This window comes from Malus sylvestris, chromosome 6 (genome assembly GCF_916048215.2).
Source record: "Malus sylvestris chromosome 6, drMalSylv7.2, whole genome shotgun sequence".
In the NCBI taxonomy this organism is placed as follows: domain Eukaryota; kingdom Viridiplantae; phylum Streptophyta; class Magnoliopsida; order Rosales; family Rosaceae; genus Malus; species Malus sylvestris.
Window position 1 is genome coordinate 23,593,364 of NC_062265.1, and position 14,626 is coordinate 23,607,989.

Below are 14,626 nucleotides of genomic sequence, written 5' to 3' on the forward strand. Positions count from 1 at the left end.
TCGTATTCAATTCCATTGTTTTTTTAAATTAATCAAACAAGAAAATTCACAAATTTTAAAAAATAAAATTCTGTCATTTCAATTTCCATCATTTTAAAATTCCTTAATAATTTTAAATTTCTTCATCCACACATAGTGTTTAGGGTGTTTAGGAATGCCATCAACCATGCCCTGAATGCATTGGCATATTACACGAGGTGCGTTTTTCTCAATTTTTTTTGCGATCGCGTTCAACGCCCTGACGAAGCCACAACTCGCCATTTTGTATATCGTCCACCCCGGTAACCAAACTGAAGCAATTGTGAATTCACGATTGACATCGCCACGAAACACTTGAGCAGTGGCTGGCAATCCACAAACTAGTTGAAAATAAACGAAGAACAAACAAAATATAATTATGAACATTATTGTTTTAATAACGAAAAACAAATAAACGAAATTGTCTAAACGGTTACAAACTGAGAGCTACGTCTTGATTGACTTACTCTCGCATTAAACTCCAAGCTACATTTATAGAGAAACCACCACCAAAAGATCTCTGTAGTTTTATTTTATTTTGTTTCTACAATGCAAGTGGACGTCTTGGGTTCTGCAGAGTATACCATACACAGAACCACCGGCAAAAATACTTCCCACAAAATTCTCAAACTTTCTGAGCAAAAATTACATACTCTGATAGTTTAATCTACCATCATCTCTAATTAAGTGAACCGACGAGTCGCCAATTTAAGGGATATTATATTAAAAGGGTAAAAAGCAATGAAACATCCCCATCAATGGGGCATGGTAATGGTTGAACTTGTAAAAATCGATACTCACTACCTCTTCTTGTTTCTCTTTCTTCCCTTCACTTGTTTCTCTAAACTTTTAATCCTTTGACTAAGAACTGATGATGACGACGACGATGATGTACTTCGATCTTGAACCTTTGATGCTTCACCAGGTGAGGAGGTTGAGCCACGAGCCCCTTCAGCGACTTGTTTCAGTGTGGATAATAGTGAAAATGCAGGTTGTGATCCTTGAGGGGGAGCAGTATAAGGTGGCGGTTTAGGAATACCCAAGGCCTCCTTCAGCCCAGTATATTTAAGCACTGAAATCAAAATTCAGAATCAGTAAACGGGGAAAAGTGCACCAGAATTTCAGCACAATAAGTTGAGATATTCTTTTAATTTCTGAAGCTGCACAAATAATGTGCACATGACATCAGTGGAAAGCTTCTCTATTGTTGATAAAAGTATAAGGTAAAAGGACTCACCCAGCCCATACGAGAGTGAAAACAAGTTGGATGTAACCCAGTAACAAAATACAGCCTGCACAGTTGACAGACCAAGCACAACATAGTGTCAGCCTGGCTTCAAAGTCTATGATTAGCCTTCGTCATCATGTGACTTCGGTATATAACATAAAAGCTAAACAAATCAACCACATAAAAAGAATTTAAGCACCTTTTTATTGCTGTGCAGGTACTATCATAATTAAATTAATAAATAAGTCTTAAAAGTGGCCTGCACTATGGTCTTTAAAACTACATTCAATCGACCAGGAGACAGGAGACATATACGAGACCTTTATTTAATTGTCTATCGTTAATGACATATATGAAACAACTATTTGACTGTACATCCTGAAATGTAACTATGTGCCTTGATCGATACTGACATCTGCTAACGAAATGACTAGAGATAGCATAGAATGTATCAGAAGCCACTAAAATTAGCAAATATACCTTTGGAAAGCTCATGGTAAATGGAACTGTAAGAACAGCAAGGCCTCTTGAAACATTTTTCATGGTGCCAGCAGCAGGATTTCCCTCCATACCTTCTTGCAGATTGCACTAAAGAGCAAAGCGAAGCAAATAAATTCTTTCATTGGTTTAACTAAGGTTCAGAATCAATCTGATTGCACAAGTACACACACAAGCACCCTAACTTGACAGACTATCAGGGGCAAGGATTGACTAACTGATCCTTTTCTTTCAAAAATGTTATCCTTTCCCATATATTTAGAATGCCTTTTACCTTCCATGACCAAATTTAAAGAAAGCAAAAGCCTTGGTTTCAGATCTGTCGATCGAAACCTGTCAAAATTCATTCTACTGTAAATAACAAAATGATATCAAGGTGTTAAGCATGTATATTACACTATTTCCTCGTGGAAGTAACCCTTCTAAAAGAAAGTAACAAAATTTAAACATATTATAAGAAAAACAACTGGCTTACCTCCACGGTCAGTAAGAATGTCATGGCTGCCAAAACTGGAAAAACGTACATGGCATCTGGAGTTGTAAGATCAAGAAACCAGTAGGCACCACCAGTTTTAAAGGATGGCACTTTCTCTGCCATGTTACTTATCTGCCAAACAAAAAACAAAGCTATATTGAGACCTCCAAAGACCACAACCAAAATCAAACTTCATCAGTTCGAAGGTGTTAAGAGAAAGATCTTACGGCAAGGAAAAAGCTGATGAATACAGGACCTTGAATCAAAAGTCCCTTCATTGGAGTCAATGGGGTTACACCATATCTGCAAACCCGATATCATAATAAGTAAAATGAAAATTTTCGGGATGATTTGGGAGACATAATGATGGGAAGACAATTAGTACAAAAACGATGGATAATAAGGAACAAGTTTTTATCCCAGTTAACTGCACTGGATCTCATATTTCATTTGTCAAAACATAATATTTGGAAAACCAAAGTAAGGGGGAAGGACACAAAAGAGTTCAAAGCGGCAAACAAAGAATTTGTACATAAATTTCCGATTGGTGCATAAGATTTATGACCAAAAGTCTATTACAGCTTAGACACCTAACGAAAAGGAATCGCCATAACTACCAAGTAATACTTTTTAAAGCTTAATTTTATATACTTCTGTCTTAACTGAAACATAACTACATGAAAACAGATATAGAAGGCAACAAACAAAGAAATTTCTGTACATTTCTTAGTCTCCAAGAAAAGGCTGCTTACTCCTTAAATAGCTTCTTTGTTTTCTGTTGAAATTCAAGCTGAGCAGAACGATCTGAACCCTGACAAAAGAGTAAAGAGCATGGTTAAACATACTCGAAAGAGTAATTTCTTAGGCTCCTAGACAGCTCACTAACACAATCTATGCCCTGGATGGTGTTCTCTAAATTTGCCTAGTAGAAAGAATCATTTCGTAAAGCGCGCACCATCCTATTACATTCATTGGTCATATGAGCAAGTAGAAGTAGACAAGCACAACAAAATGAGTGTCTATCTAAGAGATTGCTGTAACAAAGGTGACCTTGCTAATTCCACTATATATATATAGGAATGACTTGGGCAGGAGAGGCTAAGGGATGCATTAACATGTATTCACAACAGTTTTGTAAGTTAATAAGTGGTAGCATAATAAGGAAGAACCAGACATCATACCCTGTCTTGCATCTCTTGCTTCAATTCTTCAAGTTGAGGCTTCATGAGCTGCAGAAAGCACAAAAGTCAACAGAAGAACCACCTCCAGGCGAGAAAATGAACACTTACTAAATTATGAGTACAGTCGCTTAAAGCTTGTAAAAAATGACGCACTGAGAGACTATAAGCGGTGGTTAACATGCTTGGTGTGATCGTACAAGTTTAGAAGAAATGCACTAACAACAACAAACTTACAGAGAGTTTTGAGGTTGCTTTAAGTTGATTAATCAAAAGCGGAACCGTGGCAGTCCGAATCAAAATAGTTGTTATCGCTATGGCAGCCCACCTGAAGAGTAATCGACACAATACATATATACACAATCATAATGTAATACACTGCCAAAACCGAACATACAACTGTGAATTCATACAAAAATAGATTAAGAGACTGCTCTAACTAATCCATTCACATCGTCATTGAGCTCTTCCGTCTTTAACAAGATGTTAACAACAATCAACTAACTTTTACAAACTCAGAGTTATGATCTGCTATCTATGAGGTCTATGGTTTCATCTGTGAGTTACTCCCTTCACTTTTTTCAATTTCACAAATTTAAATAATTGGTTTAATATCACAACAAATAATTAAAATTTAACAAAAAAGCATACGCAGATAGCTTTCTAACCAATTCAAGCCAGTGTGAACATGCACAGCTTCAATAAAGTACTGCAAGCCCTTAACTGGCAACCACGAATCCGCGGCAGCAACCGCCACCTCGCTCATTGCCGGTACCTGAGAAGTCAAGCCTTCGATCCCAGTGTCGGATAAAACTCCAGATACATCACTCAACAGCTCAACCTTCTCCGAAGCCGACGACATGGATCGAGAGAACGCGAATCCCGAAGTGGACGAAAGCAGAGCATTCGAAATCCTCCTATCCTGAGCGAACCCACCGCCGAAACCCGACACTCTGCTCAAATTGTTTCCGAAAAACCGCTTCTGGCTGAGAAATTTATTCAATATCGGCGAAGCAGATGCGTGCTCGGAAACGACATCTTGCTTGCGGTCGTCGTCGCGGAGGATGTGAGTGACGGACGGATGGTACTGGTGCCGTCGAGCTATACTGCTCGTCGTCGTGAGGCTCCGCCGGTAAGCCATTGATGTATATGAATACCTCTATCCGGCAAGATTTGAAACGAATTAGTGAGAAAAGATGGAATCTTTAAACCCTAATAAAACCCTAATAACGAATTCTCCAGGAAAATGGGATCTTGAATCGAATTGAATTTTTTTATTGGGTTGACCGTTGGAGCGTACGAGAGAGGGGGAGAGAGAAAGGAGAGCGAAAGAGGAGAGGAGGGAGGGAGGGAGGGAGAGTCCGGGATTTTGCTGTTCGAGAGTGGTGGAACTGAGATGAAGCAGAGCAATGGCGGCGCGGGTAGGTTTGTGCCCGCGTTTAAGTTCGTTGGCCTTTTAGTTGTTGAAGGGCACATTAGTCTTTTAATGTTAACATTTTTTGAAAGGATTTGGAAAAATGACTTCGGAAAATCTTTGAGAGATTTTTTTTACATTCACCTAATTACCCCAATGTCACATACAATTATTTCATGATAAGCTATTCTGTTAAAGATTTTTTTTACAAACAATATCATTAGCGGGTTAAATGGTTAGTTAATACTTACTAGGGGAGAGGAGGATCGGTTATGATTGAGTTTCCTCTGAAGTGCACAAACATAATTATTTTCTGCCACTACGATAAAACACTATTTGCTTAGAGACTTAAGTGTGTGCCACTTTGAAATTTGATTTTGAGCAAAAAGAACAAAAAAAAAAAACTTAGAAGTGAATTTTTACGGCTAGACTTGTTAGTTTTTGCCAATTTGCAATTTGTTTTGCAAGGTGGTTTTGAGACTTCTAAAACCTAATCATCTTAGATTTATATTTAGAGAGATTCTACAAATATATATTCATGTTAATATCTCTCTATTCACATAAAAAGATTAGTCGCTTATTAGAAGATTATCAACTTCCGACCATAGCAAAAGATGTAAACATGTGCATGCAAATGTAGAGTTGGAATTGCAAGTACTATCCCAAGGAAAAATTGTGCCGGCTTTCCCCTTTTTTGCACACACTCAACTTATGCATGTGGTCTAATATCCTAATGGATATGGTGTTGGGTTTCTATCCAGGAATTCTAGTTTCAAAACTTCATATTCTTCTAAATTATTGTAATAGTTTGGAACCATTCCACCCCTTAAGACCATCTCCAACCATTGGGCTAAAACCTAAATTTTTTAATCCAGAAACAGTTTTTCTACTCTAACCCTTATGGCCTAAAATTTTTAGCCTGAGATTATTAAATAATAAATTTAGGCTAATTTTTTTCTTTTAAAGTAATTTAAAAAAATTTATGTACACTATCATAAATTAATTTTATGAACATTTTAACCTAAAAAATTTTAATTCCGATAAATATTGAAAAATCAATAAATTTGGGTGAATTTTGAGTTAAATAATTTTTTTAATTATTTTAGCCATTGGATTTAAATTTGGGCCATTAGACCTTTTTTCTATTGTTAGATTTGATTATATTCAATCTCAGTCGTTGGATTCAATAAATCCTGGGAGATATAGCCATGTGGGTGGGGTCTCGCTAGTGGTGCCCACACCATTTTCTGGGCTAAATCTTGGGGAGAATTTGGTTTTTGTTTGGCTTTTAACTTTTAGCCCACACATTTAGCATGGGTTGGGTTGGGAGAGGAGAATAAAATCTAAAAAATAGCATTTAGCCCAGGGTTGAGTTTGGTCTAATAATAATAAAATTAAAAAAAAAAAGTAATGATGTTGGAGTTGCAAATATAAGAGTAGATGCAAGCAATTTCACCTTCCACAAGTAAAACAAGCTGGTATTCATATGATCCACATGTTCCATTATTTTCAAATTGCAATTTCTTTTTCCACACATTTGTTTTACATTTCAAATCTATGTAATTAACCCCATTAATTTCCTTGAACACAACCACATCTATTCAAACATCACCAAACTCTCCTTCTTCTATTTTCAAACCCTGCAAAAGAAAACCAAAATCAGTGTTTCCCTTTCCATATATAAAAGGAAGGGGAGAAGGTTAATTATAGCAATCGAAAGAGTATTTACTGGGAACAATCGATGTTTCTTGAGATAGGTGGAAGGTTAACACAAACACCACACTTGCTAGGCAGATCAGAAATGAGAGAAAAATCAATAGACCCCATCATATTAGCTGCACCTTTGATGCAGCCACATATAGCCCGCCTATCTTCCCTGCCGTTTGAGTACTTGGTGAGGTATTGCACACCGTTACAGCAAGCCGGAGGCGGCTTTGCCACCCCTGCAGCAGGTGGGAGATGCATGGGGTCAACCGGTTCATAATGTCCGGACAGGAGGGCACAGTGCCCCTGGTTGAAGCAGAAGTCACAAACAAAAGAACAATAGCAATGATCCTAGTTAGACGAGTCATATTTGGGGCTTAATATTGATTAGTTAAGTTGATGTGTTGTGTTAATGCGATGAAAGTTTATTTTCAGATAAATGGGGTGTTTGTTTGTGTGGTTAAAATTTAATTATTGTCATGTAAATGTCAAGAACCATATTGTGGGGGTTATTGTTAAGAGTTGAGACGAGAAATTTGTATAATACGCAGGAAAAAGGATTTCATGGTTGGGCTGTTGCCTGATCAAATGAAAGTATAAAATTAGATCAAGTATAGACTAATTTTAAGCCAAGTTGTCTAGAGCATGCGCTATACCTTTACACCTACAACTGAATTTCTCTCCTCATAATTTAGATGAATTTAGCAGTTACAAAAGAGGCGGGCCGGCTGTGGTTGCCTCTCTGCGTTTATGTTTTGTTTTTGGTATGTTTGACCAAATTTGAATTCAAGCGTGATTATAGATTCTTTGTGCAGGTTGTATTGTGAATGTTGTGAATATTATTCTATGTATGTTCATAACATGATAAAGTAGATTGTATAACCGTGAAATGAAATTCATGCCTTTACATGCATTGAGTTTTCTTTGAATTAAAGTAATAAGACGCATTTTCAAAAAGAATTACATGTTATAACAAGATTTTAAAGAAGGTTTTCAAAGAAAGGATTTTCTAAATGCATGTATTGGTTTTAGTCAAATCTTATCACATGGCATGGCATGTACATAGGTTGTAATTTTAGTTTTGTTGACCAATATTTCTTTCGTGGTACGATTGTTTGTTAGCCATTACTAAGTTTTGCTCATTAAAGTTTCCCCTTTGTGTGTTTCAGGCAAGGGATGAAACTAGGCGATGGCGGTTGGCATTGAACAAGCTTTGTGGACCTAATTTCTTAGAGTTAAAGGTATCAGACGTATCGGTAATATTTCAGATATGTTATAATGGTTCAAAATCACACTCCAAGATTACATAATTATGATAAAATTCAAGTTAATGACAAAGAATAACGTGATTATTACTATAACGAGGTTGGTATTGACATTGTGGATGTTTTGTTACATTGTCAAGGTAGATTTTTGTACTTCAACGTGATAGAATTACAAAATTAATGTGTTATTATACCAATGACGTGCTAGTACAATATAGATGTATGTTATTACTGGGGAGAGTTATGAACTTACACAACATCGTAATCATGTTATAAAATTATGTCAACATACAAAGTACTCTAAGGTAAGGTTACATTGTAAGTCGTTCAAATTTATACTCCAAAGTTACATAATTATCTTGATGTTATATTTAATTACACCAAATTATTAACATTGGTTTTACTATACTAAGGTTGCTATTTATGGTTTGGATGGTAGGTTATACCGTAATCGTTCATATGCTCCAAGGTTACATAATTATTTAACATTATATTAATTACATCAAATGACGTAGGTATATATTACTATACCAAGATTGCCCTTCGTGGTGTGGACGTTAGATTACACTGTTAATGTATGCATTACAATTTAACGTTCAAAATAAATGGTACTCATACCTTGTTTTTATTAAAATACTCACGGACCCATGAAGGTTGTTTTATTCTTATTACATTTATTTTTCTTTCAAAAGAAAAGAGAAGACAAATTATTCGTTTTACATCCCAATTTTAAGAACACGCTGGAAATTGGAAACACATTTATTCAGTTGCCAAACTCTGGAAGCACCACTCCTTCACCATTAAATCTTCAATCAACCCTGTAATATATAAAGAAACCAGAATCAGTCATTAATTTTTTTTATATATAAGAAAAAAAAAATTAAGATTGCATATTGAAGAAAGAGACAGAAATAGAGCCAGAGAGTGATGATTACGTGGAACAATCGGTGTTATTGGAGATGGGTGGAAGGTTGATTAATAGGCCACAGGCTTTAGGGAGAGAAGAAAATTTAGAAAAATTATCAAGAGGCATGTTCATCAAAATAGCTTCAGCCTTGATGCAGTCACATATATTTTGTCGACCTTCCTTATTTCCTGCAGAGTGGCTCAGGTCTAGGACGCCATTACAGCAAACCTTGGCTGGCTTCGCTTCATTTTCGAGTACGTAAGGAAGGCAAGGGGTCAAGTTGTCGAGGACGATAGGGCAGTAGGGTACTTTAGGACGATCATCTCCATCTCCCATGGCTGACCCAGCGACCAGTAATATCATCAGAATGGCTCTGATCTTTGCCATTGTTTGGTTAATTAATGCTGTGGAATACCAAAGATGGGAAGGGAGGAGGTCATTTATATATAGGGTTTACGTATGTGTACTTAATTAACATATGTTGTGTTTAATTAACTTGATTATCATGTATTGATGTACGAAACTTGTGTTCCATAATCGTAGGGATTATTGTTAGAATATGTTACTTTTTTTGTTTTGTTTGTTTGGTCGGTGAGAGGGTCCGAAGAGTAGGCATTGGGACCCAAATATATGCAGGAAAATGCTTTCTTCATGTCCGAGCAGTTATAACATTACCACGATACAAATGAAAAAGAAGGCAGCCTTTCTTGTATCTCTCATAATTGGTTACAGTTTCATGTTTTAGTATTTATAAGTTGTTGCTTTACAGTTTGGTGATATTTCTTTTAATAAATTGACTTTTTTTGACGGTAAGTTCTTTTAATTTGTGAGTCAAAAGTTAATGTATAAATATATACTTAGTTACTATATGTTATTTGGTTGATTTTAACTGAATTATCATTGCAAGTCTCATGTTCCATAATAGTAGGCTTATTGTTAGGACTTGGGACATTGATGTCTATGTATGCAAGAAAATGCCTCTTTCATGCGCCGGCTGTTGCTATCACACTCCTCGTGCTCAGAATATATCATTCAAGAATAAAATGATATAAAAAGAACTTCAATGAATAAAATGATAACATTCAAGAATATAACCCTAGAAAGTGAGAAATTGAGGACGGGTAGAGAGAACAAAGAGATTTCTGATTACTGTAGAAAATGATTATATAAAGTTTCACCTAATCGTTACAAGTTTATATTCATGAGTAGTGAAGGTTGCTTGTCACAATCGCGTTAATTGAATTCTTGGCAAACGTATCATGCATTCATAATTACAATTGCCTCGTCAACGCTTATGATTTTCATGGAACTTAATGAACTTTAATTGTATCTCTATTATGCATTTATATAGGGGACTTTTAGAGAATGATTTGGGTTGTCGCATGCATTCATCCAATTCAATGAGTAAAGGAAAATCTGAGGGTTAATTTGTGCATCACGGTTAATCTGGGGTGTTGAGCATCATAGTTTATTGAAAAGCAATTGGAGATTGATTTGTATGCAAGTGTGTCATGTGTGGAGAAAGACCTTCTAGCTAGCCCATCATCCATCCAAAACAACCAATTTCGTGCAAATCTGTTTAGTTCTAGTTTCTGTTTTGTTTTACTTTATTTTCGTCCAAAACCCAATCCCCCTTTACTTTAGTGTGTCTAATTAGTTAGAATCTGTTTTAGTTTGTGTTTTTAAGTGTTTTGAGTCTATAGAGTCTAGTTAAGTGCTTTTAAGTTTCTTTTTGTAAGTCAGTTTAGTTTAGATTAGCAATCCCTCCTAATCCCCGGTCCAGAACGATCCCTACTTATACATATACTACAATTGTCAAAAGATGGTTTAATTTGAGTGCTTAACTTTCATCGCATCAGCGGCTGAAGTGATAAGTCTCAAACAGAAGATTAGAGGGCTCAAACATGAGAATAAACAGTTGCACAGGCTCGCGCATAGCTACAAACATAAAGAGGAAGCTTGACCAGTTGCAGGAATTTGATGGTCAGATTTTACTTGATCATTAGAGGTTTGTGGGTTTGTTCCAAAGGCATTTATTGCCTTCGTCTTCTGGGGCTGTACCGCATAATGTAGCTCCAAATGATCAACCTCCAGTGCCTCCTCCTTCTAGGGTTCTGCCCAGTACTGAGGCTTCGAATGATCACCCTTTGGTGTCTTCTTTTTTTGGGGCTCTGCCGACTGTTGAGACTTTTCCTAAGCAAGCTTTGTGAAGGCTCCCTCTTGTTTGTTTATTTTGATTCAATAAATAAGCTTTGCTTCATTTCAACGTATTGTGTTAAATACACCAAAGCCTTCTTCACTAAGTTCTTTGAATTTTTTCTTTTGTTAAAGCTTGTATGTTGAAGCTTTGTGAGTAAAACATGTAGGTTGAGGTAGTGCTCCCTTAATTTCCCGAGTGAGGAAAACTTCTCGGTTGGAGACTTGAAAAATCCAAGTCACTGAGTGGTCGTGAGACTTCCGAGTATCAAGGTGCAGTAGCATATGGTAAGAGTCCTCCAAGTCTCTGGTCGAGGGAGTTGGCAAATGAGGTATCTTGCTAGTAGCAAAGTTTCCAAAGTAACAAAACTTCACCATTTTCCTTTCTAAGTGGTAGCCCAAAACTCCTCGTTCATATATATTTGTTATAAAAGTTGTTAGGCCCAAAGAAGATAAGGCCTAGGCAAATTTTTTTTTTTTGAATTTTCGAATATATATATATATATATATATATATATATATATATATATATATATATATTTAAGCTTTATAGGTGAAGCTTTGTAGGTGAAGCTTTGAGGTTGAAGCTTTGTTGGGTACCATGAATTGATTTTGCTTTACACTATCTTGATCAAGAGTGTGTGAAGCTTTTGTAGGTGAAGCTTTGTAGGTGAAGCTTTTGTGTTGAAGCTTTTGTAGGTGAAGCTTTTGGGTTAAAGCTTTGTAATTGAAGCTTTTGTAGGTGAAGCTTTTGTGTTGAAGCTTTGTAAGTGAAGCTTTGGTGTTGAAGCTTTGTATGTGAAACTTTAGAGTTGAGGCTTTGTAGGTGAAGCTTTTGTGTTGAAGCTTTGTAGGTGAAGCTTTTGTGTTGAAGCTTTGTAGGTGAAGCTTTGGAGTTGAAGCTTTTGTAGGTGAAACTTTGGAGTTGAAGCTTTGGTGTTGAAGCTTTGTAGGTGAAGCTTTGGAGTTGAAGCTTTTGTAAGTGAAACTTTGGAGTTGAAGCTTTGTAGTGAAGCTTTGGAGTTGAAGCTTTGTAGGTGAAGCTTTGATGTTGAAGCTTTGTAGGTGAAGCTTTTGTGTTGAAACATTGTAGGTGAAACATTGTAGGTGAAGCTTTGGTGTTGAAGCTTTTGTTGGCACCATAAATTGGTTTTGCTTCACACTGTCTTGATCAAAAGTGTGTGAAGCTTTTGAGAATTGTAGTTGCCCTCCATTGATGAAGCTTTTGTTGGCACCATAAATTGGTTTTGCTTCACACTGTCTTGATCAAGAGTGTGTGAAGCTTTTAAGAATTATGGTTGAACTCCTTTGATGAAGCTTTTGTTGGCACCATAAATTGGTTTTGCTTCACACTGTCTTGATCAAGAGTGTGTGAAGCTTTTGAGAATTGTAGTTGCCCTTCATTGATGAAGCTTTTGTTGGCACCATAAATTAGTTTTGCTTCACACTGTCTTGATCAAGAGTGTGTGAAGCTTTTGAGAATTGTGGTTGAACTCCTTTGATGAATCTCTTGTTGGCACCATAAATTGGTTTTGCTTCACACTGTCTTAATCAAGAGTGTGTGAAGCTTTTGAGAATTGTAGTTGCCCTCCATTTGTTGAAGCTTTTGTGTTGAAATTTTGTAGGTGAAGCTTTGTTGGGTACCATGAATTGATTTTGCTTCACACTATCTTGATCAAGAGTGTGTGAAGCTTTTGAGAATTGTAGTTGCCCTCCATTTGTTAAAGTTGTTGAATTTCCCAATTTCCCTTTTTTTTTTGGGAAAACTAGAAATTTGAAAATGTGGGAGAGACAACATATACAAATTTTGCTTCCACATTGTTGAGTAAGAGATTGTGATGCAAGCCACACCTTGTAGTAATCGAAGGTTTGGATGAACCATATAAAATGAATTTGCTTCGAACAGTCTTGATCAAGAGTGTGTGAAGCTTTCTACGAGTTGTAGTGTTTGCATTGTTACAGAGGAGAAATGACGGTTCTCACCCTCGAGAACACTCCACACACACACACCCCACTTCCCCATGTTTCCCCCTCCCCCAATCTTTCGAACCTTCTCCCTCATTCCTCTTCTTTGTTTCTTCTCCTCTCATCTCTGCAACTCTCATTCCCAGAGCACAGACACACCACACCCATACCCACACCCACACCCACACCCCATCGAGAAATGATATGTTGTTGTCACCCTCATCCTCCACTAACTTCTTCGTCTTATCTTTTGATCTCGACACCGAGGTAACTCATTTCCCTCATTTATTCCAAGTTCTTAATTTTGATTTACAAAATTTGTGAAAAGTTGTGAAATTTTCAATTGTAGGTAGGCCTTATGGCACTTATTGTCCGGGATGAAGATGGTTTTGGTTGGCGGGTACGAGTGCTCGAAGGACAGGTTGGGGTTCGACCGGATCTCCCCGTTTGAGTCGTCCAACTGCAGGATCTCCACTCAATTTGGGTACTACTCGAGGAGGCTGGCGACGGCCAACCGGTACTTCTTGTCCCGATGGACTCTCCAGTTCATATCGTAAATGTGCCATTGCGCATCGTAGCAGGTTCGAAGAACAAGCTGAGGCCGCCCGTCAACGAGTCCTCCGAGCAACTCCGCTACAAGCTATGCGCCTCTCCGACTCACAGCCTCATCTGCGTCGGCAAACAGTTCATCCTAAAAAAAAAGGAGTACCCGTGTACCCAGACCAAACCGGCCCGTTTCAAATGGATCGGGTTAGGTTCGGTTCTAGTTTTGCAAATACCATGACCCGCCTCGCCCTGCCCCGTTTCATTTTCAAACGGATCCAGTCTAATTCCTCCAACTTTGGACTCGGCCTAGCCCGTGCCCACCATTCCTCATGGTAGGGGATAAAATTTTGATTGATGATTTTTTTTTTTTTTTTGGATGAAAAGGTAGGTTTTTTTAATAAATACTAGTTAAAATGATTATAGCCCCCAGAAAAATATTAAAAACAAATTTGGGACCAATGAAACCCCACATAATGAGAACCACCATGTTTAAACATATATGAAGCCGCGGAGTATGCTGCTCAATTACCATTACGAGGGACAAACAACTCCTCCACAGACCTCATAGTTCGAGCAAGATACAAAATATCATTAAGAAAAAAACTCTATTATTGCGTCACCTCTAACTTCTTTGTTTACCATTTGGATGATAGTTTTCGCGACAGATTCAATCTCAATACAATCTAAGCCTTCCTTAATACACGTCACTAGAGCTGCACAGATTGCAGTAGCTTCCGCCATTGCAGCTTTTTGAAAGTTCAAGTCACCAGTGCCGCCCACTAAGTGAAAAAGTCTAGCAAAACCTCAAATCACCCATCCAATTCCACCTTTCTTTGATTGCGCATTCCACGCAGCATCACAATTGTTTGGATTGATATTTAAATATTAGGCCTTGCATAAGGGAAAACCCAAAGGCATCAAAATAGGTTGAACTTGCCCAAAGCCCAGCAATGAAGCCTGGGACAAATTGAAGCCTTCTTAGCCAAGGCATAGGCCACGTGTCTATGATTGAAGTGACAGGTGATAAAGGCCAGCTCATTACCAACCAAAAAGCACTTTCTGATGGCACAAAGGTGTAAATACAAGATGACTCATTGCCCTTGAGAGCCCTTGGCCAAGAACAAAGCCCATACAGTCGGGCCAAATTGCCTATAAAAGCCAAGAAAAGTACAAGAGACAAGGACACTCAAGCAATCAAACAAACAAGACACAAACACTGCTCTTAAGCCAGA

The 14,626-nt window shown here is 37.4% G+C and overlaps 2 protein-coding genes across 2 annotated transcripts; both read right to left on the minus strand.

Annotated features, from left to right (window-relative positions):
* Positions 1 to 392: 392 nt before the first annotated feature.
* Positions 393 to 4,824, minus strand: LOC126626032 (mitochondrial inner membrane protein OXA1-like). The gene is made up of 9 exons (XM_050295192.1): positions 4,066 to 4,824; positions 3,635 to 3,725; positions 3,401 to 3,448; positions 2,972 to 3,030; positions 2,447 to 2,522; positions 2,220 to 2,351; positions 1,727 to 1,834; positions 1,256 to 1,310; positions 393 to 1,090 (listed from the first exon to the last, which is right to left on the minus strand). The coding sequence occupies exons 1-9, from the start codon at positions 4,536 to 4,538 to the stop codon at positions 819 to 821; spliced, it is 1,314 nt and encodes a 437-aa protein (XP_050151149.1). The 5' UTR covers positions 4,539 to 4,824; the 3' UTR covers positions 393 to 818.
* A 3,551-nt stretch (positions 4,825 to 8,375) lies between these two features.
* On the minus strand, positions 8,376 to 9,106 carry LOC126626034 (non-specific lipid-transfer protein A-like). Its single transcript, XM_050295194.1, has 2 exons — positions 8,716 to 9,106; positions 8,376 to 8,598 (listed from the first exon to the last, which is right to left on the minus strand). The coding sequence occupies exons 1-2, from the start codon at positions 9,072 to 9,074 to the stop codon at positions 8,589 to 8,591; spliced, it is 369 nt and encodes a 122-aa protein (XP_050151151.1). The 5' UTR covers positions 9,075 to 9,106; the 3' UTR covers positions 8,376 to 8,588.
* Between the last annotated feature and the right edge of the window lie 5,520 nt (positions 9,107 to 14,626).

Excerpts from the sequence above, each read along its gene's own strand:
- LOC126626034 (XM_050295194.1), bottom strand. The coding sequence starts at position 9,074 with ATGGCAAAGATCAGAGCCATTCTGATGATATTACTGGTCGCTGGGTCA.
- LOC126626032 (XM_050295192.1), bottom strand. The coding sequence starts at position 4,538 with ATGGCTTACCGGCGGAGCCTCACGACGACGAGCAGTATAGCTCGACGG. Across the intron at positions 3,449-3,634 it reads AAGCAACCTCAAAACTCTCT|CTCATGAAGCCTCAACTTGA; the intron begins GTAAGTTTGTTG and ends TGCTTTCTGCAG. Across the intron at positions 2,352-2,446 it reads TCATCAGCTTTTTCCTTGCC|ATAAGTAACATGGCAGAGAA; the intron begins GTAAGATCTTTC and ends TTTGTTTGGCAG.